Source organism: Gouania willdenowi, unplaced genomic scaffold (genome assembly GCF_900634775.1).
Source record: "Gouania willdenowi unplaced genomic scaffold, fGouWil2.1 scaffold_332_arrow_ctg1, whole genome shotgun sequence".
NCBI lineage: Eukaryota > Metazoa > Chordata > Actinopteri > Blenniiformes > Gobiesocidae > Gouania > Gouania willdenowi.
This window is the reverse complement of record NW_021145094.1, coordinates 654,282-678,591: the sequence shown is the minus strand read 5'-3', so window position 1 is coordinate 678,591 and position 24,310 is coordinate 654,282. Positions and strand designations below refer to the sequence as shown.

At 39.9% G+C, this 24,310-nt stretch overlaps 1 protein-coding gene across 5 annotated transcripts in view; it reads right to left on the bottom strand.

Annotated features, from left to right (window-relative positions):
• The window catches only part of LOC114459647 (FRAS1-related extracellular matrix protein 1-like), a 77,068-nt gene that overhangs the window by 696 nt on the left and 52,062 nt on the right, over positions 1–24,310 (bottom strand). For 2 of the 5 annotated variants that reach the window (XM_028441835.1, XM_028441838.1), the window contains 12 exons: positions 19,189–19,606; positions 18,071–18,272; positions 14,678–14,822; positions 14,475–14,604; positions 12,694–12,766; positions 9,788–9,937; positions 8,981–9,180; positions 6,856–6,903; positions 6,642–6,785; positions 6,446–6,565; positions 6,216–6,334; positions 3,673–3,758 (listed from right to left, as the gene is read on the bottom strand). In XM_028441835.1, coding sequence (XP_028297636.1) covers positions 3,673–3,758; positions 6,216–6,334; positions 6,446–6,565; positions 6,642–6,785; positions 6,856–6,903; positions 8,981–9,180; positions 9,788–9,937; positions 12,694–12,766; positions 14,475–14,604; positions 14,678–14,822; positions 18,071–18,272; positions 19,189–19,606 — 1,835 coding nt within the window. Of the gene's footprint in view, positions 1–3,672; positions 3,759–6,215; positions 6,335–6,445; positions 6,566–6,641; positions 6,786–6,855; positions 6,904–7,190; positions 8,457–8,980; positions 9,181–9,787; positions 9,938–12,693; positions 12,767–14,474; positions 14,605–14,677; positions 14,823–18,070; positions 18,273–19,188; positions 19,607–24,310 lie in introns of those variants that run through there. The other 3 variants (XM_028441836.1, XM_028441837.1, XM_028441839.1) reach the window with 3 other exon arrangements.

Below are 24,310 nucleotides of genomic sequence, written 5' to 3'. Positions count from 1 at the left end.
ACTTATAAACCCTTTCTACCACTTTTACACCTAATGTTACATATATTGACCTATTATTAACACTTTAAACCTCTTTTCATCATATTTCATGATTATTTTTGCCATTTTAACCACATTCACCATTTGTCATGTCCATTATTTACCAGTTTAAACTAATTGTTCCAATATTGACACTTTGAACCATTTTTACCACTTTTTCTCTGTTTTTATCCACTTTAATTTATAACTTTTAACCAATTTGTAGTTTTTTAAAATCCCATTTCACCTCATAGAACAATGGACCATCATTTTACTGACTTTATGGATGGACCCCAAAAATCTCTCCTTTATTCCCCCTTATAGATGGTCCTGTCTCCACATGACTGTTCTTCAATGTTCATGTCTGTGTTCAACCACCTTCAGCTACAGTGAGGTTCCCCGCACTCTGGGACCTTTATTTTGGAGGGTCCCCGCTCTCTGGAACCTTTATTTTGGAGGGTCCCTGCTCTGTGGAACCTTTATTTTGGAGGGTCCCTGCTCTGTGGAACCTTTATTTTGGAGGGTCCCTGCTCTGTGGAACCTTTATTTTTGGGGTCGTGGCCTGAAAAGGTTGAGAAGCACTGGACTAACGGGCCTACCATCACCTTTCAGCTGATGGCTGGACCCTGAGGCTAAAGCACAACGTGGCCACATTTAGTCTGGGTCATTTACCAGCAGTCAGAGGGTGTCACTGGATGAAGCTTGTAGATCAGAGGAAAGGTGACCTCACCCCCAGAGTAGGGGGAGAGACGATATCCAAGGCAGAAGCCACCATGAGACGAACAGGGAACTCATCATCTCACCTCATGCCGTCCCTCAGCGACGCTTCTCTCCAGACTTTAAATGACTATTGTTGAGGGAACCTGACGCTGGTAGGCAGGGGTGTGCCTCCCCCCACCAGGCTTGAGACACCTCCAGCCAGTCTGCGGCATGCATTTTTGATGTTGGACTACTCAGCAGACGGGCAACTGGTGCAACCCCACAACGACCAGAGCACTACAGTGCTCAGTTGGTAACCAAGGCTTTGCAGAACCATGGTTGCCGACCCTTTGACGAGCAGTGGGCAACCTGACCCGTGAAACTGCCAGACTCCACAGATTGTACTTTTTTGCTGCCATCCTCACAAGATTACCAACAAAAATCAATGTGTCCAAAAGCTTCCTCTCTGTGCGTGAGTGGATGACTCTATGCTTTGATAATTCTGTGAACCAATCAGTGTCAGCTTTGTGCCTACGTCACATCTTCAGACCATGGCTGATTTTTTTTTTGGAACCTCAACAATGGAAGTATTGAAAAAAGCAGCACCAGGTACCACGGAGGAGGTACGTTTTCCCAGTGAACACGCACAAAAAGGAGAGTAGAGCCGAGTGAGTAGAGCCGATACCGCCAGTGGAAACTCAAATGTGTTGGAGTTTCAGCAACACCTTTTCTACACCTCAGGGAAAGAAACACTGACTTGGTGAGACAAGACCTCTGGAGTCTTCTTGATCCATTACCAAGGTTGACCAAGCCAGTGACTGCAGGTACTGTGGTGGCCAGCAGGAGAGAGGAACCAGGTGGCAACCCCCGTCCAAGAGAGTGGAGGCTCCACCCAGAGGTAGTGCTCACTCTCTGGTGTCTCCTGCGAGGAGACAACACCTTGGCCCCTGTGGTTCTCCTGGACAGAGGACGCCAGTCCAATGGGGCAGGATGCTCTGGCACATGATTGGCCAGAGGATCTCTGCGTTTATGTCAAGACCTCTCTGTAATCTGCCAGTCCGTTGGCCTTATCTGTACCCCAGTTGGATGTTGTCAACCCCACAGCTGTCCTAGAAAAGGTTCACCCTCTCTGAACAGTAAATGTTGCTACTCCACATTCCCTGTCCCTAGTTTTACCATATTATTCTGTTTCTCACTCTCTATTTGTTCTAAGAACTCCAAAAACATAGTATTTGAGGTTTATTTTCCCAAACTCTCCTGTTTTCCAGAGTTTTTGCCTCAGAAACGTCACTTTCTGAACAGTTCTGAAATCGGGCCGTTTTGGGGCCTGCTTATGCATATTCATGAGTGGGCGTGTCTATAGACACTGACTCACTTCATGTCTCGCTCTTTCACAGGGTGATCAGTGATCACCAAAACAATTTTATTCTTGCTATCCACACACTGTTGTTATTGTTCTCAGTCGTAAACAGTAAAACACATGGATATTTAAGAGACTATTGTGATTGTGAGTCAGCCGCAGCGCTTCAAGGTCTGTGCATCTCAGTCATTCAAACTCTCACCAGAGTGTTAATCTGCTGAGTCACTTTCTCCTCCTCTGCTCTCCTAACTACAGGAATAGTTCATTTAATGTGATCAGCATTTGTTTTCTGCTGCGTATCAGCGATACGAGGCCATAGAACAGGTTCTCCAATGCATCAAACCACAGACCACAGAGTACACCTCCACATGAACAAATAGTGCTGACACTGCAGTGTACTTTTACTGTGGAGGCGTGGCTCTGGTAGCAGGAAAGTTCTGTATTTAGTTTTACAGGTAGCCATCACTCCTTCACTAGCAATGATGGACTTTCCCAATGGTTTTCATCATGTTGGGGGTGTAGTCCATGGGTGGAGTCACCAGCGGAGGGGAGGGTATTTTATTTCCTGATTTGACTTGTGACGTCACAAATGTGTAAAATTTGAAACGGAGCATTTTTCTCTGTGCTATCAGACTTACACAGACCACAAACAAACGACTGGATGGATTTATTAAATATTTTGTGTGACAGTGGACACTCACGTTACCTCACGTGTGTTTTTTTTCATAAGGTGTTTCCTTTAACGTTTGTCTTCCTCTAAACCAGTGGTTCTCACACTTTATGCTTGTAGTTCCTCTTTCTCTAACCATTTAATCCAGGTTCCTCTTCTGTCAGACGACAACATTTTGCTCAGAATTCTATGTAAAAACATCTATAGAGCACAATGATGAATGAATGAGTGATAACACACATTTTAAAGAATCTCATTGTGTAAATAAGTGAATGAAACAGTATTTAATGTCTCCTGAATTAATACAGTTCTATCATTTTCCTTCTGATGTTTTCAGTTCATGATCTAATCAAGATCATTTCATCATCATTCTGTGTTTTTGGTGTAATTTGTCTGTTCCTGTTATTAATCAGAATATTTTTCTCTTATTTTGTGTGTTGTAGGTATTATTTAAATTATTCTCTGAGTGTGTGTGTTTTTAGTGTCATTGTGTATGTTCCTCTGTTTTTTTTGTGTATTTTTTTAGTGAGTTGCTGGTAATATTTAGTATGATTATCATTTTTCACTAAAAAAAAACATATATTTAATGCGTTCATTTGTTAATTTCTCTCTCTCTGTCAAGTACCATCCATCGGGTCCCCTTAGGGGTACACGTACCCCCATTTGAGAAACCTTGCTCTAAACAACAGGAAGCTGTTTGAAGGTATGTGTCATTCAGAACTTAAAGCTCCGCCTCCAGTGGGCGTGCATGATTCATAAAACTATAGTCGCATACGGAGCTTCTTCTGATGCACTTTAGCATTAGCTAAACCAAAAGTAGCATTAAAATATATTGGTAAATTTGAGAACATGCTAAACATTATTTAGTGAACGCTAACAGATTGTTGATGAATAAATATAATTCCATCACAGCGGGAACACTTACCAATCCAAAATGGTTTCCTTCCGCTAAAGTTCCACAACCAATCCATGTCGACTTTAGAGCGAACGCTAGCTAGTGTTCCTTTAAATCTGGTTTAAAAACAGACAGAAAACAGCTGCAAGTACAAGGAATCCAACAGGTAGTAGTAGTAATAGTACTAGTTATAGTAGTAGTACTAATGGTAATAGTACTAGTGGTAGTAGTAGTAGTAGTAGTAGTAATAGTAGTAGTAGTAGTAATAGTACTAGTTATAGTAGTAATAGTAGTAGTACTAATGGTAATAGTACTAGTGGTAGTAGTAGTAGTAGTAGTAGTAATAGTACTAGTTATAGTAGTAATAGTAGTAGTACTAATGGTAATAGTACTAGTGGTAGTAGTAGTAGTGGTAGTAGTAGTAGTAGTAGTAGTAGTAGTAGTAATAGTAATGGTAATAGTACTAGTTGTAGTAGTAGTAGTGGTAGTAGTAGTAGTAGTAGTAATGGTAATACTACTTGTTACGGCTGGTGCCTCCTGGCCTCTCATCCAGCCCTTCCTCCTCTCTCCTAACACACCTGACTCACATCAGTAATCAGGTAGGAGAGGGAGGAGGAGCTTATAAAGCGCTGAGTGGACCAGAAGGAGTAAGGCACAACAACTGACCATCAGTAGACATGTGGGGAGAGGTCTTCAGCTCCCACTGGAGATGTTTGTTAGTTTAGTTTGGACTAGAGATTTCTGCTCCTCATGTTTTCGTGCTCCTGTAGTTTAGTGTTTTGTATGTTTTTGTAGTTTAGAGGGTGGACGCTGGGACGACGGCCCTGTATAGGGTTGGCCCTACAGTGTCCTCCCTACTTCTGTTCAGTTGGGCCAGGGTCTCCAGTCCCTTTAGTTTGTTCTGTTGATACTTTTAGAATTTTGTTCATAAATACTTTTAATAACCTTTGATTTCTGTGTGGCGTCTTGTTTATGTTGTGGCCCCTCAAGCCTTGACATCACATCCTAGAGGGGGTGTAACATACTACTAGTAGTAGTAGTAGTAGTAGTAGTAGTAGTAGTAGTAGTAATAGTACTAATGGTAATAGTAATAGTACTGGTTATAGTAGTAGTAGTAGTAATTGTACTAGTTATAGTAGTAGTAGTAGTAGTAGAACTAATGGTAATAGTACTAGTGGTAGTAGTACTAATAGTAATAGTACTAGTCATAGCAGTAGTAGTACTAATAGTAATAGTATTAGTTATAGTAGTAGTAGTAGTAGTAGTAATGGTTATACTACTACTAGTAGTAGTAATAGTAGTAGTAGTAGTAGTAGTAGTAGTAGTAGTAGTAGTACTAGTTATAGTAGTAGTAGTAGTAGTAGTACTAATGGTAATAGTACTAGTGGTAGTAGTAGTAGTAGTAGTAATGGTAATAGTACTAGTGGTAGTAGTAGTAGTGGTAGTAGTAGTAATAGTAGTATTAGTATTAGTATTAGTAGTAGTAGTAGTGGTAGTAGTGGTAGTAGTAGTTGTAATAGTAGTAGTAGTAGTACTAATGGTAATAGTACTAGCAGTAGTAGTACTAGCAGTAGTAGTAGTAGTAGTAGTAGTAGTAGTAGTAGTTATAGAACTAGTTGTAGTAGTAGTAGTAGTAGTAGTAGTAGTACTAATGGTAATAGTAATAGTTGTAGTAGTAGTAGTAGTGGTAGTAGTAGTAGTAGTAGTAATAGTACTAGTTATAGTAGAAGTAGTAGTAATAATGGTAATAGTACTAGCAGTAGTAGTAGTAGTGGTAGAGTAGTAGAAGTAGTAGTAGTAGTAATAGTTGTAGTTGTAGTAGTAGTAGTAGTAGTAGTAGTAGTAGTAGTGGTAGTAGTAGTAGTAGTAGTAGTAATAGTACTAGTTATAGTAGAAGTAGTAGTAGTAGTAGTAGTAGTACATACTGTTCTCTACAGGCTGTTAGCTAAGCTCCAGGTTAGCTTATCTCCAGTGCTATGGATGTAGCAGTGTTCTCTATGATTGTAATAGTAGTAGTTGTAGTAGTAGTAGTAGTAGTAATAGTACTAGTTATAGTAGTAGTAGTAGTGCTGGTAGTAATAGTAGTACATACTGTTCTTTACAGGCTGTTAGCTAAGCTCCAGGTTAGCTTATCTCCAGTGCTAAGGATGTAGCAGTGTTCTCTACGATAGTAATAGTAGTAGTAGTAGTAGTAGTAGTAATAGTAGTAGTAGTAATAGTACTAGTTATAGTAGTAGTAGTACATACTGTTCTTTACAGGCTGTGTTAGCTAAGCTCCAGGTTAGCTTATCTCCAGTGCTAAGGATGTAGCAGTGTTCTCTATGATAGTAATAGTAGTAGTAGTAGTAGTAGTAGTAATAGTAGTAGTAGTAATAGTACTAGTTATAGTAGTAGTAGTACATACTGTTCTTTACAGGCTGTGTTAGCTAAGCTCCAGGTTAGCTTATCTCCAGTGCTAAGGATGTAGCAGTGTTCTCTATGATAGTAATAGTAGTAGTAGTAGTAGTAGTAGTAGTAATAGTAGTAGTAGTAATAGTAATAGTACTAGTTATAGTAGTAGTAGTAGTACATACTGTTCTTTACAGGCTGTGTTAGCTAAGCTCCAGGTTAGCTTATCTCCAGTGCTAAGGATGTAGCAGTGTTCTCCATGGTAGCTCCATCCATCTGGACACATCTGAGCTCTGACCATGTGCTGTTCAACAGGAAACACACTCTGGATCACATCCCACACCAACATCACATCAATTCAAAGCAAAGTTCTCAAAGTCTTTATTTACTAAAAGATGCTAAATGCTAATGTCACCTGTTTGATGGTCTTCCATGGTTTCCAGGAAACACCGTTGCAGTACAACAGCTCATTGATGGTGTGGTTGAAATGCACGAGTCCCATCAGCTCTGGTACGCATGTCACATGTGACCTCTGCTGACCAATCACAGGCCCTTACAGGTCAAAGGTCATGAGAAACCACAAGGTTGTGTAACATCTGAGACTCACTCACATGCTCAGTGGGGCGGCCAGAATGAGCTCTTCTGTTTACTGGCTGAACGTGGGCCTTCCTCCCTTGTCTGGATGGAGACCCATCATCACCATCATCATCATCATCATCATCATCATGGCCCTGTGTCTGCATGATTCCATGATACTGGAGAGCAGAGAAGATCGGTTCAACTACAGTCTGTCACTGGTAAACAACGGTTGTATCTGGTACTCACGGTGTAGACGGTGTCTGTTCCGTTGTGGAAAACACTGGAAGGACTGATCTGACACACACACACACACACACACACACACACACACACACACACACACACACACACACACACACACACACACACACACACACACACACACACACACACACACACACACACACACACACACACACAAACATATTCCAGTTCTAGTGATGTAATGTAATGGACATAAAGTGCTGACTCGGCTTTGACTGTATCCACATTCTGATTGGATGAAGGGTTGAGGAGGTCCAGCTCTGTTTTTAAAGGGACCAAAAGTCATTGGACAATTGACCCCAAAACCATTCCATGGGCAGGTGTGGTCATTACCAATGAAACATATTAAAGGTGTGGAGGTGATTTGAGGGGTGGTGCTCTGAAGACAACATGTGGTCAAAGGAGCTCTCCATGCAGGACATGAAACAAGACTTCCTGAAGCTACAGAAACAGAAAAAAACCATCCGTGAAGTTGCTACAATATTAGGAGTGACTAAACCTACAGTTTGGTTTATCCTGAGAAAGAAAGAAAGAACTGGTCAACTTGGCAACGCAAAAAGACCTGAACGTCCACAGAAGACAACAGAATCATTTCCATGGTGAAGAGAAACCCCTTCACAACAGCCAACCAAGTTAAAAACCCTGTCCAGGAGGTAGGCGTGTCCTTGTCCAGGTCTACCATAAAGAGAAGAGTACATGAGAGTAAACACAGAGGGTTCACTGCACGGTGCAACACTCAGAAGACTCCACAGTAGAAAGGCTCCATTGGACTTTATTAAAAACATCTAAAAAGCCAGCACAGTTCTGGAACAACATGAAACTAAGATCAACCTCTACCAGAACCATGGTCAGATAAAAGTCTAGAGAAGGCGTGGTACAGCTCATGATCCAACACATAGCACATCATGTGTAGAACATGGTAGAGTGGTGGGTGGTCCTGCATGGGTGCTGGTGTTTATTGATGATGTCACACAGGTCAGATGAATTCTGAGGTGTTCAGGGACCTACTGTCTGCTCTAATCCAGCCAAATCATGCCAAACTGATGAGGTGGTGTTTCATAATACAGATGGACAATGACCCAAAACATAGAGCTAAAGCAACCCAGGACTTTATTAAAACATAGAAGTAGAAGATTGTTGAATGGCCAAGTTAGTCACATGATCTCAACCCAACGGAGCATTTCACCTGTTAAAGACTAAAGTTCAGAAAGAAAGCAACTGAAAGCTGCAGAGCTTTAAAAAGGAGGAAACCCAACGTCTGGTGATGTTCATGAGCTCAACACTTCAGGAAGTCATTGGCAACAAAAGGTTTTCAACTCTTCTCTCTCTACATCTCTATCCAAAAACCCAAATGATGGAATTGATCAGCTGGTTTCTCAATGCAATCAACCAAATTATTTCAACAGAGAACGGGCAGAGGTGAGCCCGCTTGTCCATATGGAATGTTTGCGGTGGGATACATGATGGACTCCTGGGAGTGGAGGGTCGTGTGTCTGTCCATCTGTTGAGGATGTGGAAGACATCTACATGACTGGAATGATGGTAGCAGGCATACTGCTGATTGGAGCTGGCAGTTCTCTGACCTATCGGAGAGGTTGGATTACGTCAGCAGCTGTTTTGGGAAGGTTGCCAGTCATTTCTGATGGATGGAGCAGGGCTCTTCACACTCATAAGGCCACCATACTGCCCCACTGCCACGTGGGAACTTTGTTTCTGAATCAGATCTACCTCAGGTTGTTTCACTGCAAAGAGCTGAACTGTATAGAATGAAGCTATCGGGATCATGTTTCAAAACCTTCTTTGGCCCCCCATCCCCCCTCCCTCCCATGTAGTGGCAGCAGGAGGGGCGCTGCACACGGGCGCCCCTCCAAAAGCCCCCCTCCCCCGACCATACGTGCTATGTCCTTGTATTTTTGTTGTATTTGTGTTATGATTGAATTGTGTGTATGCCTATAAGTTTTATACATTGTATTAATGTGTGTGACCTTCCTCTGGACGACAGATGGACATGAGAACTTCTGCTATAATCTACAAACATGTACAACTTGTTCATTACTGTGTGTTGTCAAATAAATAAATCAATAAACACATAGAGGCGTGTCCTTACTGATCTCTGACGGCTCACAACACTGACTTTCTCTGTCCTCAGACCGGTTTGTGACCCAGGGTTGAAAACCACAGAGCCACTACCAATGGGGAGCCTCTCCAGCTGAATGGTGCCATGCTGGGGGTAGTGGTTCTCCACCACGGCCGTCCCCCCCAGCACAGACACAGAGACAGAGCCGTCTTTGTGCTGCTGGCATTGGCCTGACGTATAGAATAATAGATAGAACATAGACATTATATAGAGCAGATATAACATATAGATTAAATAGAACATGTAGAAAATATAGAACATAGAATATATAGAATAATAGATAGAATATAGACATTATATAGAGCAGATAGAACATATAGATTATATAGAACATATAGAAAATATAGAACATAGAATATATAGAATAATAGATAGAATATAGACATTATATAGAGCAGATATAACATATAGATTAAATAGAACATGTAGAAAATATAGAACATAGAATAATATATAGAATATAGACATTATATAGAGCAGATAGAACATATAGATTAAATAGAACATGTAGAAAATATAGAGCATAGAATAATAGATAGAATATAGACATTATATAGAGCAGATAGAACATATAGATTATATAGAACATATATAAAATATAGAACATAGAATACATAGAATAATATATATAGAACATATAGAATATATACATTTACATAGAGCAGATAGAACATATAGAAAATATACATTATATAGAACATATGGAATATATAGATTATATAGAATGTGTTGGTTCACAGAGTCACTAACTTCCTACATGTCCAACGTTTCCATTACCTCTCCCTGAGTCTTTGATGGTAATGAGAGCTTTGTTGATGGGTCCAATGATGGTTCCCTCAGCAGAAACCAGCTGTACCTCCAACGTCTCCTCTGCCTCTTCTAGGTGGTCCTGGACCAGCTCTATGGGCCACTTCCTGTTTATCACCCCTAGAACACACAACAACAGCTCTATTATAGATATATATATATATATATAGATCAGCTCTATGGGCCACTTCCTGTTTATCACCCCTAGAACACACAACAACAGCTCTATTATAGATATATATATATATATATATATATATATATATAGATCAGCTCTATGGGCCACTTCCTGTTTATCACCCCTAGAACACACAACAGCAGCTCTATTATAGATATATATATATATAGATCAGCTCTATGGGCCACTTCCTGTTTATCACCCCTAGAACACACAACAGCAGCTCTATTATAGATATATATATATATATATAGATCAGCTCTATGGGCCACTTCCTGTTTATCACCCCTAGAACACACAACAACAGCTCTATTATAGATATATATACAGTATGTATATAGATCAGCTCTATGGGCCACTTCCTGTTTATCACCCCTAGAACACACAACAACAGCTCTATTATATATATATATATATATATATATATATAGATCAGCTCTATGGGCCACTTCCTGTTTATCACCCCTAGAACACACAACAACAGCTCTATTATATATATATATATATATATATATATATAGATCAGCTCTATGGGCCACTTCCTGTTTATCACCCCTAGAACACACAACAACAGCTCTATTATAGATATATATATATATAGATCAGCTCTATGGGCCACTTCCTGTTTATCACCCCTAGAACACACAACAACAGCTCTATTATATATATATATATATATATATATATATATATATATATATATATATATATATATATATATATATATATATATATATATAGATCAGCTCTATGGGCCACTTCCTGTTTATCACTCCTAGAACACACAACAACAGCTCTATTATAGATATTTATACAGTATATATATATATATAGATCAGCTCTATGGGCCACTTCCTGTTTATCACCCCTAGAACACACAACAACAGCTCTATTATATATATATATATATATATATAGATCAGCTCTATGGGCCACTTCCTGTTTATCACCCCTAGAACACACAACAACAGCTCTATTATAGATATATATATATATATATAGATCAGCTCTATGGGCCACTTCCTGTTTATCACCCCTAGAACACACAACAACAGCTCTATTATAGATATATATATATATATATATATATATATATATAGATCAGCTCTATGGGCCACTTCCTGTTTATCACCCCTAGAACACACAACAGCAGCTCTATTATAGATATATATATATATAGATCAGCTCTATGGGCCACTTCCTGTTTATCACCCCTAGAACACACAACAGCAGCTCTATTATAGATATATATATATATATATAGATCAGCTCTATGGGCCACTTCCTGTTTATCACCCCTAGAACACACAACAACAGCTCTATTATAGATATATATACAGTATGTATATAGATCAGCTCTATGGGCCACTTCCTGTTTATCACCCCTAGAACACACAACAACAGCTCTATTATATATATATATATATATATATATATAGATCAGCTCTATGGGCCACTTCCTGTTTATCACCCCTAGAACACACAACAACAGCTCTATTATATATATATATATATATATATATATATATAGATCAGCTCTATGGGCCACTTCCTGTTTATCACCCCTAGAACACACAACAACAGCTCTATTATAGATATATATATATATAGATCAGCTCTATGGGCCACTTCCTGTTTATCACCCCTAGAACACACAACAACAGCTCTATTATATATATATATATATATATATATATATATATATATATATATATATATATATATATATATATATATAGATCAGCTCTATGGGCCACTTCCTGTTTATCACTCCTAGAACACACAACAACAGCTCTATTATAGATATTTATACAGTATATATATATATATAGATCAGCTCTATGGGCCACTTCCTGTTTATCACCCCTAGAACACACAACAGCAGCTCTATTATAGATATATATATATATATATATAGATCAGCTCTATGGGCCACTTCCTGTTTATCACCCCTAGAACACACAACAACAGCTCTATTATAGATATATATACAGTATGTATATAGATCAGCTCTATGGGCCACTTCCTGTTTATCACCCCTAGAACACACAACAACAGCTCTATTATATATATATATAGATCAGCTCTATGGGCCACTTCCTGTTTATCACCCCTAGAACACACAACAACAGCTCTATTATATATATATATATATATATATATATATATATATATATATATATATATATATATATATATATAGATCAGCTCTATGGGCCACTTCCTGTTTATCACCCCTAGAACACACAACAGCTCTATTATAGATATATATATATATATATATATATATATATAGATCAGCTCTATGGGCCACTTCCTGTTTATCACCCCTAGAACACACAACAACAGCTCTATTATAGATATAGGACTGAGCTAGGCTACACTACAGGACTGAGCTAGGCTATGCTACAGGAGTGAGCTAGGCTATGCTACAGGACTGAGCTAGGCTATGCTACAGGAGTGAGCTAGGCTATGCTAGGCTATGCTACATAAACCATGACTTTCCATAAATAAATTATATCTATTACAAGCTTCAGTCTTAAGTTGAAAAATGTGATTAATTGCAATTATTATAGAAAATTGTGCGATGAGTTTTTGAATCTATTGACAGGACTAATATCACCGTATGCTGTTTTCTACATTAACCTGAGCACTGACATAAGCTAATGCTACATGCTAATGCTAATGTGAAACATACCTGGGTCAAACTGAATGAGAAAAGCAGCATTTGTGAGGAAATCTCTTTGTGATGTTGCAGTTCCTTCTGTCACCTGAAAAACATCAAGATAACATGATGTGGTAGAGCTGTACATATAGATCTGTTTAAAGGGATCATCCACTGTTTTTACAAATGTGGTTTCAAATCTTCTAAATATCCTTATTAGTAGTTATTAGTAATTAAATATTCATTTAATTACTTTTTATTTAGCTCCACATTTTCCACATATATTGACCCATTATTGTCACGTTTAACCTCTTTTCACCATATTTCATGATTATTTTTGCCAATTTAACCACATTCATGATTTTTTTGTCCATATTTTAGTAGTTTAAACTAACTTTATCTGCATTTTTAATTCCATTATCCACAATTTGCAACTTTTGACCAATTTCTGTGGTTTTTAAAATCACATTTCACCTCATTTTCCACCATTTTTGGTCATTTTGAACCATTTTATTAGTGATTAAAACCAGGATTTCCATCTTTAAGATGACTATAATAATAATAATAAACGTTCCTGGATAACAGTGGATATTATTCAGATGAATAAATAAATGTGGTTATCACAGATTCATAGAACAATGGACCATCATTTTACTGACTTTATGGATGGACCCCAAAAATCTCTCCTTTATTCCCCCTTATAGATGGTCCTGTCTCCACATGACTTATTTTGGAGGGTCCCCACTCTCTGGGACCTTTATTTTGGAGGATCCCCACTCTCTGGGACCTTTATTTTGGAGGGTCCCCGCTCCCTGAGACCTTTATTTTGGAGGGTGCCCACTCTCTGGGACCTTTATTTTGGAGGGTGCCCACTCTCTGGGACCTTTATTTTGGAGGGTGCCCACTCTCTGGGACCTTTATTTTGGAGGGTGCCCACTCTCTGGGACCTTTATTTTGGGGGTGTGCAAAGGTTGAGAAGCACTGGTCTAAATAATTAGGAAAAGTTAAATGTAAACATCTTTTGTTTATATAAAGAGAATAAAAACACACTATTGAAGGACTTCCACCCTAAAGTCCTTCTATTCTCAGGGTTTGTGTGTCTTTAACAGTCTGTGATTTACTCTGTAACTCCAGCCACCAGAGCATGTCAGCGCACTGTTTAAGGAAGAGTAAAGGTCCCTCAGGAGAGCTCTTCTTCTCTGCGTCATTGTCGACTACCAAACCTCAGAGTTGGAAGTGTCGCCTGTTTTTATCCTCTTTGGGTAAACCAAGATGTTTCCATCTTTTCCTGTTTATCAGATGTGTTATACATTTTCATAGGAGGAAACTGTGCATTAGACCTGTTTTAAATACACTTTCAAGTTGCTGAGTTTCTCACAAATTGATCCTAGAAAACTTTATCTAAGTGACATATGTCAAACATAAGGCCCACGGGCCTAGTTTGGCCGCCAGAGCATCTGGTCCGGCCCATAGGAAGATTTGTTTAAAGTTAACAATACAGAAAAAAACAGGACTTTTTGTAAAATTATCATATAAGTTGTAGATAAAATATGATGGAGGTTGTAGTACTACATTATTTATGTATTAATACATCACAATTATTCGCAAAAACCTGGAAAATCCTTGCAAATTAATCCACAGAATTCAAAAACTTCCAAAAACGTAATTGCAAAGTCAAGAAATTTTGAGCAATTGCTTAACATTCAGGATTTTGTTTGAATTTGTTTGGTCAGAGCCACTTGAGGTCAAAGTGGGTGGTACGTGTCCCTAGAACTAAGATGATCTACGTGAAGCAGGTTAATTAGTGTTCACACCTTGATGGTGATGAAGGAAATGTTTGCTAAGTTCCCTTTTCGAACCAGTTCCACTGAGAGCCTTCCCTGGTCTTCACACGTGGTCCAAGCTGGCTGAGAGAGCTCCACAGACGACCAGTGGAAGTTCAGACTGGGACAGAAGTTCAGAGAAGGTGTTTAACATAGAGCAGAGTTTATAGAACCAGCACACCATGGGTTCTTACGTGTGACTGGTTCCAGTGTTGCCCAGTGGATCAGACACTGTGAAGATCAGACTGTCTGACAGAGCGTCTCTGTCCACGTCCACCACGTACACCAATGTTCTACTGGTCAGCTCCATCTGAGAGAAGCATCCGGTCACAAACCCACCTAGAAAAGAACAGGAGAGAACTGGAACTCACTGGAACCCAGTATGAACCTTAAAACCACATAACAATGAACTTTGTCTGCACATGCTGTCAAAGGTCAACACTACAAGAAGTGCAATCTTTTTAGACAGCAATGAATTTTATTTTTATTTTTGTTATTGCAATTAAATAAATTGCATTATTTTATTGCATAATTGTGACCATCACCAGCCCTCCCTAAGGAAGGGTAAGAAACACTTTATTAAAGGGAGAATATAAAAAGAGAGAGCAGTGTTACACCTAGATGGGGGGGGGGGGGCAGGAAGGGTGGGGAGGAGTTGATTACTGTAAAGTGAGAGTGAGATGTGAAGTTGTAGACGTGAGGTTTAGCTATAATAGTGGTGTCTGTGGGCAGAGGGAAGGAGTGAGTGGTAATACCTGGATCAACGTGTCTAAAGTTAAGTCCAAGGCATGCTAGTGCATCGTAGACCGATGTATGTGCAAGAAACTGCTACTGTAAACCCAAACGCTGTCCCGGACTCGAGGACGCAGCCAGAATAGCAGAAAGAGCGGGGGCCAGGGAGCCCAGGCAACCGCCCCCGGCCGAGCAGCCCCCCAGACGCCCCCAAGACACCAAGCCGAGACAGCCACCGCCCCCCACATACACACCCAAGAAAGCACCTAGAAGCCGAGGAGCCAGTGCACTCTGCCACCGCCCCCAACCCCCAACCCGAAGGCCCTCCACCGACATCCACCCCACCACTCACACCCCCACCCCCGCACCCAATCCCCTGAGGGGAGGGCCCAGAGAGCCCCCCACCCGAGATCCCAGCAGAGGGGCCAAGGCCCACGCCCAACAGACGGCCAGAGCCGCGACGAACAGGCAGCCGGCAGGCACCCGCCAGTGGGCCCAGAGCCAGCAGGGACCGGACCCCAGGCCAGAAGGACCCAGAATAGAAGCAGCACCGGGAGCAGCACGCCCAAGGACAACGACCACACCCCCGGCCGCCCTGGGCAACAAGGGGACGCTGCACGCCAGCCCCCAGGCGCACCAACCCAGCCCCCCAGAGCGCCAATGTCTTCTTCTTGTTCTTCTCTGTTCTGGTGGGTTAAAAACACCTGCCAGAAACGTGTCCGTCTGTAATACCGGTCCGTCGGAAACACTTCCGTTGCGGAAACCCGGTGGCCGGGAAGTGTCAGGTGATAGCATTTAAAGAAATGAACACAAATGCAAAAAGGTCACAACACGAATGCAAAATGGCCACAACGTTTCCTACAGACCGGTATTACAGACGGAGACGTTTCTGGCTGATGTTTTTAACCCACCAGAACAGAGAAGAACAAGAAGAAGACATCGAAACGCATATGAAAGTAAGTGAAAGTTGATTAGGATACTCTTATATTTTTCATATCAGGCTATCATATCATAATACCTGTCCGTCTGTAATACCGGTCCGTCAGAAACACTTCCGTTATGACCTGTTTGCATTTGTGTTCGTTTCTGTAAATGCATTCACCTGACACTTCCCAGCCACCGTACTTGTAAATATGTGGAAACAACTACATCCAATACTCATCCTATTTTCCTACTGTAAAAAAGGCGATAAGAATGATATCACAATCAGGTGTAGGTGCAAAAACAAATGCTGGGACGGAGGCGGAGCTCAGGTGCATTATTCCCACATTGATTGTTTCCATAAGCATAGAAGGCAGAGGAAATCAAAAAAACACAAAAAGCAAAACCAAGAATAAACAAGAACAATGTCCAAAAGCAAAAAAACAGGAATTACTGCATGAGCTCAGGTCACAGGTGATGTCATGGTAGAACCAGCACAGCCTCTCTATTTATGCACCATAGTTCATTATTTACAGCTGGTGGCCAATCAGGAGAAAGCTGCTGGGAGGGAGGCCCAGAGTTCCTGCCTGCCCTCCAAAATAAAACCCCATTCTGACAAATGATCACTAAAGCACATTTTTATTCACCAACAAACCCTATTTTTGTAGAACTAAATGTATTGAAAATCCATGATCTTGTTGACCTTAACACATTAGTAATGATGTACAAGGCACATTTTTTTGGTGAAGTTGGGGGAGTTTTCCTCCCTATCTGGGGTCCCTCAGGGCTCCATCCTGGGCCCTATTCCTTTTTCTTTCTAAATGCTCGTGTTAGGTCTTGTTTTTACACAACATGGCATTTCTTTCCATTGTTACGCGAATGATGCACAAATCTATTTACCCCTAAAACCTAACTCATCTGCCCCTCCTACAGGAAGTGTCTGCTGGATGTCTAGACCACGTGTCAAACTCAAGGCCCGGGGGCCAAATACGGCCATTTAGAGCATCGATTTTGGCCTGCACGAGAAAGTAAAAAAGTCAGAGAAACCATGAATCGTTGTGTAAATGATCAACTAATTCAGTTGTAGATATCTCCAAATTAATACACAAATTCAATGAAACACCACAATATTAGCTTATGTCACATGATGGAAGTCATTTTTATTCTGAAATGGTTAAAATCCTGCAATTTTCTTTAAATTCTTCCACAAAATGTCCCCAAATTATATAAAAATTAATCATAAATCAAATAAAATGAAAGTGAACTGATATATCTGTCACTTATTGATTTAATATCATCAGTGCTGTAGATATTTGATCATTTATTTACACGTGGAAGAGCAAACGAGAGCACAATGATGTTCACATGAATAATTCATGCCTAAAATCTGAAGATGAACGGCTCCAGATTTGGCTCCTGAACTAAAATGAGTTTGAAAAAATAAAAAAAAATGTCTTTGGGGTCACCAGAAATTCTTGATATCAAAATGGGGTCACGATCCAAAAATGGTCGGGAACCACTGCAATGAATACAGTTTTTTTCCACTCATTTACATAATGAGATGATTTCAAATGTGTGTCATCACATCATTATGATCTATAGATGTTTTTAAATAGTTTAATAATAAAATGTTGAAGTGGGACAAAGGGGGGACTAGGATTCAGAAATAAGAGAAAGGGGGACTAGAGCCTAAAAAGTTTGAGAACCACTGATCTGCACTGAAAACTAGTGGAGATGGGGGCGGGGCCTAGACATTGGACCACTACTTTTACTTTTAAAACTATTTAAAAAACCCTTTAATGTATTGAAAACTGGTGTTATTGGATCTGTATTTTTATTGTGTTTGACTGTAAACATCTATAATGTCTGTACAGCACTGTGGTCAACGTCTGTTGTTTTTAAATGTGCTCTATAAATAACATAGTGATCATCACCTGTGCTGATGTTCTCCAGGTATCCAAAATGAGGTGCACGCTGGATGCAGAACATCAGCTGTTCATCTGTGCTGTCCCTGTGGTGAACCTTCAGTTCTCTGGAGGAGAGGAAGATCCCAGACCTGCCTCCAGGAAGCTGCTCCACCTCCCACAGAGGCAGCAGCTCCACCACCTCAGGGGGACGCTGGTCCAGGAGAAGGATCTGGAACAATGGAGGAGGACTTCATCAGCTGCAAGATGTTAAAAAGCAGCTCTGTGCAATTAAAGTCAATAAAACTCATGGTCCACATGAACGTAGTCCTGTGTTCCATCACATTTCTAACCAGAATATTTGCATTTCCTGAAGAATGCAGGTGCTGGCCCACATCTCACTGCATTAGCTTAGCATTAACATTACCCTAGCATTAGCCTAGCATAAACATTAGTATTAGCTCAGCATTCACATTAACCTAGTGTCAGCGTTAGGCTAGCGTTAACATTAGCTTAGCATTAACATTACCCTAGCATTAGCCTAGCATAAACATTAGTATTAGCTCAGCATTCACATTAACCTAGTGTCAGCGTTAGGCTAGCGTTAACATTAGCTTAGCATTAACATTACCCTAGCATTAGCCTAGCATAAACATTAGTATTAGCTCAGCATTCACATTAACCTAGTGTCAGCGTTAGGCTAGCGTTAACATTAGCTTAGCATTAACATTACCCTAGCATTAGCCTAGCATAAACATTAGTATTAGCTCAGCATTCACATTAACCTAGTGTCAGCGTTAGGCTAGCGTTAACATTAGCTTAGCATTAACATTACCCTAGCATTAGCCTAGCATTAACATTAGTATTAGCTCAGCATTCACATTAACCTAGTGTCGGCGTTAGGCTAGCGTTAACATTAGCTTAGCATTAACATAGCCTAGTGTTAGCATTAGCCTAGCTTTAGCACAAACCTAGCATTAGCAATAGCCTAGCTTTAGCACTAACCTAGCATTAGCTGAACATTAGTAATAAGGTTGAAATGGGTTGAAAAAGGACCTTTACCTACGGGTACAAATAAAGTAATGAGAACCTGATCTTTTAAGAATAATCTGGGAACACCAGTAGAACGTGGGTTCTCTCCCACTAACCTGGACAGTGAGGAACACAGGTTCCGTGCATACGTGGCCGTCCAATAGGAAGCCCTGATTGGTTCCATCGAACACTGTGAAGGAAAAGGCGTCTATCTGTGAGCGCCCCCCATCGTGTTTGTAGACCACCTCCAGGTCCTGGATGTTCCTCTGGGTGAACCTGGAGCCGCTGGTCATGGTGGTTCCACCTAGAACCAGTGTTCCATACTGGGGGGGCTTTCGAAGGACCAGGGTCAGCAGGTTGGGGGGGGTGTCAGGGTCCACCACAGACAGGAAGTCAGGACCCAGGATAGCAGAGGAACCGCGGGGAACCGTCAGGTCTTTGTTCAAAGAAAGAGACGGAAGAAGTCGATCCAAGTTTTCTATCTGGATATGTACGGTTCCACGTCTGCTGGTTCTACCGTTATCCACAACAAACCTGCACAGACACGCAGAGGTTTAGACTCTTCTGTAGAATGGGATTCTAGAGGTTCTATAGGTCACATGTGTCAAACTCAAGGCCTGGGGGCCAAATCTGGCCCTTTAGACCAGGGTCTCCAACCTTTGTGTAACTGTGGCTACTTCACAGGTTCTATATATTCTGAAGAGCGACCAGTTAGAAAACTATATATACTTAGTTACAGGCTAAGCTAATAAGCTAGGCTAGCAGGATAATCATACAGACTAGAGAAAATAAAATAAATTAATTAAAATAAATAATAAAAGGGGGGGGGGGAGGGGTTCAGGCGGGAAGAGATTGCTAAGATTTGCAGTAGTCCAAAAAGGGGCTCCATGTTGTATCAAACTGTTATTGCCTTTAACTGAGAAAATGATTTTCTCCACTTTAATAAATGACAAAACATCTCGTAGCCACAGGGATCTTGACGGTGCCTTAGAAGATTGTAATAAGAATATTACGTTATTATTCTAGAGTGAGCAGGTTCTGTGTTTACTAGAACCCCAAAAACAGCCAAGAAATGCTTCAGGACAACCTGAGTTTGAACAACATTGGAAAGAATGGTAGAATATCGTGGTTATTAGAGCTGACATGGCATCTTTCACGGGTAGATTTCAGACAGACAGGTTGTTGAGTCGTGAACCCTATATAACAGAGTACCGGCATGAATCGTGGATATGGCTGTTTTCCACTGTTGGTCAGAAAAGTGTGTACTCAACTCATCTTTTCTAATTTTATCTGTTGATTGTATATCTAATGTACATCTAAGTCCATGAGTTGCTCATAAGATGGAAAAACAGAAGATGCAAAATGCTGAATCTGAAACAAATGGAAGGGTTAGGGTTAGGGACCAAAGGTCAGAGAAACTTATGAAGGTACTATTTTTATAGAGGTCCTTAAAAGTTTTGATGCCAGCGTTTTCCACGTTGGTGAGATCAGAGGAAACACATGATTCTTCATGATTGGCATTGTTATTGATGCTGAAAGACACTTCAATGCTTCCTGTATTTTCAAAGAGGACTGTGTCACATGACTTTTTATATATTTACAGTAGAGGGATTCATTGGAACAGAAGAAGACAACAGAGCTTCCAGTGACGATGAGGAACAAGACAAGTTCACACCACAGCAAGTCTTGTGAGTGGAACCAATAGGTCAATTTATGAATGTGAGCTGACCAATCACAACACAGGAAATCAGGCAAAGCAGGACCACCACTAAACGTCATCTTTTGGAATAAAGATTTCCTCACACAAAAAAGATATTATACGACTGTCGAGAGTCTTAAAAACGTTTTGGGCAAAAACACAGGAATAGAAAGAGAAACTAGGGTAAAATGTTCATTTGAATTGTGTTTATCTGACCTAAAAGAGATAATTAATTTAGTTCATCAATGGGGTGACGTTAGCTGTGTATAAGGAAGGTAAAGTGCAGGTGATGTTGATTCCTAGATATTTAAATCCAGAGGGGCTGAGTTTGAATGGAACACAGAATGTGTGGTTTAACCCAAGAGCTAATGTATTTACTGGAAATCACTTTACTGCTGTAATGATTTTACTGTAAACTATGTAAGGGTTCAGGTTAATGATGACTATATGTTTATGGTCCAAATCAACATCTAATGCAGTTTTTTTAAATTACACTGCGCAAAAAGAGTAAGAATCGAGAATATCCGGTTTTTGATTCTGTCGAGAATACGGACTATTCTGATGCATATCCGGAGTTTTTTGATATGCCCCATATCTGGTCAAATATTCAATTCAGTTCAACTTTCGTCTCAAATTGCTTAACAATATAAAATGCACAGTAAGAAAACCCAACAAGATCCACATGAACAAGCATTTAGCGACAGTGGGAAGAAAAAACTCCACATTTTTTTTAACAGGAAGAAATCTCCAGCAGAACCAGGTTCAGAGGTGGTAGTCATCTGCCTCGACTGGTTGGGGTTAGTGAACAGAAGGACCATCAGAACAGGATAGAGGGCAGAACATCTGAGTGTCCCAGACTAGTTGAACCATGACCCATCGACCAGGAACTGCCAGCTCCAGCATCAAGGCACCATTAATCAGGAACTACTAGCTTCAGCCGCAAGACACAGACTGCAGGATAAACATGATACACTACGATATACTCGTAGCGATGCCATGCTCTGAAATGCTACCACTACAGATGAGGTTTCGTCTTGTACTGGGCACACGTAGGCATCTCAGCGATCACTACAGAGGGGACCATGTCTGCTTTAAATTATATCAATTATACGATGTACGCTTTAGTAAATAAGTAGGTTTTGAATGTAACGGTCTGAGGTGTTGTCCATTTACGTGTAATGGTCGGTGATTATGACCAAATAAAATCACTTTGGTTTTATCCTGGTTAAGGAGAAAATTACGGCTCATCCAGGATGTGATGTCTATGAAATCTATGCTTTGAACTACAGTGGTGTGAAAAAGTGTTTCCCCTCTAAACCTTATCAGAATCAGAATCCTTTTAATTGCCAAGTACAGTTAATTCCAAATTATGTGGCTGGTTTATTCCGTTTTTAATTCCAAATTAGATAATTCCTCTTTCTTGTAAACACTTAACTTGGTTAAAGCCGCTTTATTTTAATCTGTATTGTTTTGCGCATGCGCGACTTGCGAAGATGACGCGCTGGTGACGACATAATCTAAGATAGCGACGGCCCGGACTCCAGCCTAGACTATTTGATAAGAGCCTTAAAAGACATGGATATAATGAAAAGAGTGGATGGACAAAGGCATAAGCATGCAGACTTTCACACGGACATACACGGACTTATTAAACACACACGAACCTCGGTAAACGTAACAGGCTTCATCGGACGGCTGGCACTAGGACCCCCCGGAGTAAATGCGTCCCAGTACTGCATTCACAGACTGTAATATCACCAGTTTATCATTTTACCTGTTATTAGAGCTACTGTCTTTACCAGGGAGATAATATTTATTACTGGTGATTGTTTTCAGATTTTTACCAGTGATTAGTTCATATCTCCTTACGCTTCGTGGTCCAAACTGAAACCATGTGTTATTGTTGAGCTGATGCTTCAAAACTAAATCAGAATAAAGGTGAAAACAATTGTCGTGTGTGGTCTTCTGTTTCATAGACGACAATAAAATGTTTGTTGTATGTTTTTCCTGATAAACCCCTGTCCCCCTGTCCAGTCAGAGCCTTCCCAACCCCCAGCCCTAAAGTGGAATTATCTACAGACGAATAAACCTGTTTTCCATGTAAACCTCGTTCAGGAATTACCACTTTAATTCTGAATGATTCAAATCGGAGTAAATAATTCCGAATGCAAAAACATCATGTAATCGTTGCCATTCGGCAAAATCAAAGATAAAGACACACATAAATTATAAAGGCCAAATCATAGATTTCAAAAGTGTATATCTACAGTATTCTTTTAATTAGAAGATATTTTACATTTACAAATCAAATGATCATTTTCTTGTAGTTAGTTAAAGATTAAATTTACTGCTGATTTAAAGCAACACAAATTATGTTAAAGATCTATTAATTGATTTATTATTATTTATTATTTGGGGGTCTTTTGTGCCTGCTTTGATTTATTTGGTATCTGTATGTGAGTTGTTTAATGTGTATTAAATTTAGTATTTAAATTAGAATTATTTGTTAAAAATTTAGATTTTGTGTATTTTTCTTCCAAACTGTCTTTTTAGTTTCAATCTGCCCCAGTTATATCTGATTAGTCTCATTGCTTACGTACATGGTTGTGCTAAAGTCAATCTTTGACTGTCCATGAGAAGCTGTGTTGTTCTTTAGATGATCTTGGAGCCCATTCCATTCTTTGATGCCTGTAAAGGAACATTCTAAAAGCTAAACACAACTGTTTTATGAAGCTGAAGCCACTTTAAGTTTTGATCTTTGATTCTGAATAATATTCAGGTTGTTTTGTGTTATTTATTTCAGAATTCCTTGTAACATTTTCAGTTTCTGCTGGTCTCAGGTAAATAAACTGGTATTGAAAGAATAGAATACTTAGTGTTTCAGTCAGATTGGTATTTGTAAAGATTAATACTGAGCAGAGTTTAGTTCTGTTAATGTAAATGATTATAAACTGTAGGGTTAGATACAATAACATTTCATTTATCAGAGGCTTTTATCCAAAGCAATGTTAATACAGTAGGAGTAGGAGGGATTCAAACCTCTGACCCTCTGAGTCAGCTTCATTAACCACTGTTCCTCCACCACAGAGTTGATCAACAGTGGATTCTTTTCTGATACAGCGCTGATATGAAGCTGTACAGACACAGATGACCCAAAAAATAATGCATTCTTTAAGAAAAAGTAACTTAAAAGTTACTTTTTCATGTAACTCATTAGTTTTTGGGGTAAGTAATCAAAATAGTAACAGTTCATTTGTGAATGAAGTAACTAGTAACAGTAACTAGTTATGTTTTTTCAGTAACTAGAACAACACTGGTTGTGACAGAAGTGTGACTGAGTTCAGAAAAATTATTGTACCAACGTTTTTATTTAGATTTTTTACTTGTTCTTGCAGCTAAAATTCACCAGAATGCAGGAATTTGCATGTCTTTTGTTAAAACATTTCTGGGGGGAGGACCCCCATGACCTTTCCCCTCAATAGGAGAGGCTTTAACATGTAAATGAAAATGCTGTGAGCTACACATGTAAATCAGGGGAG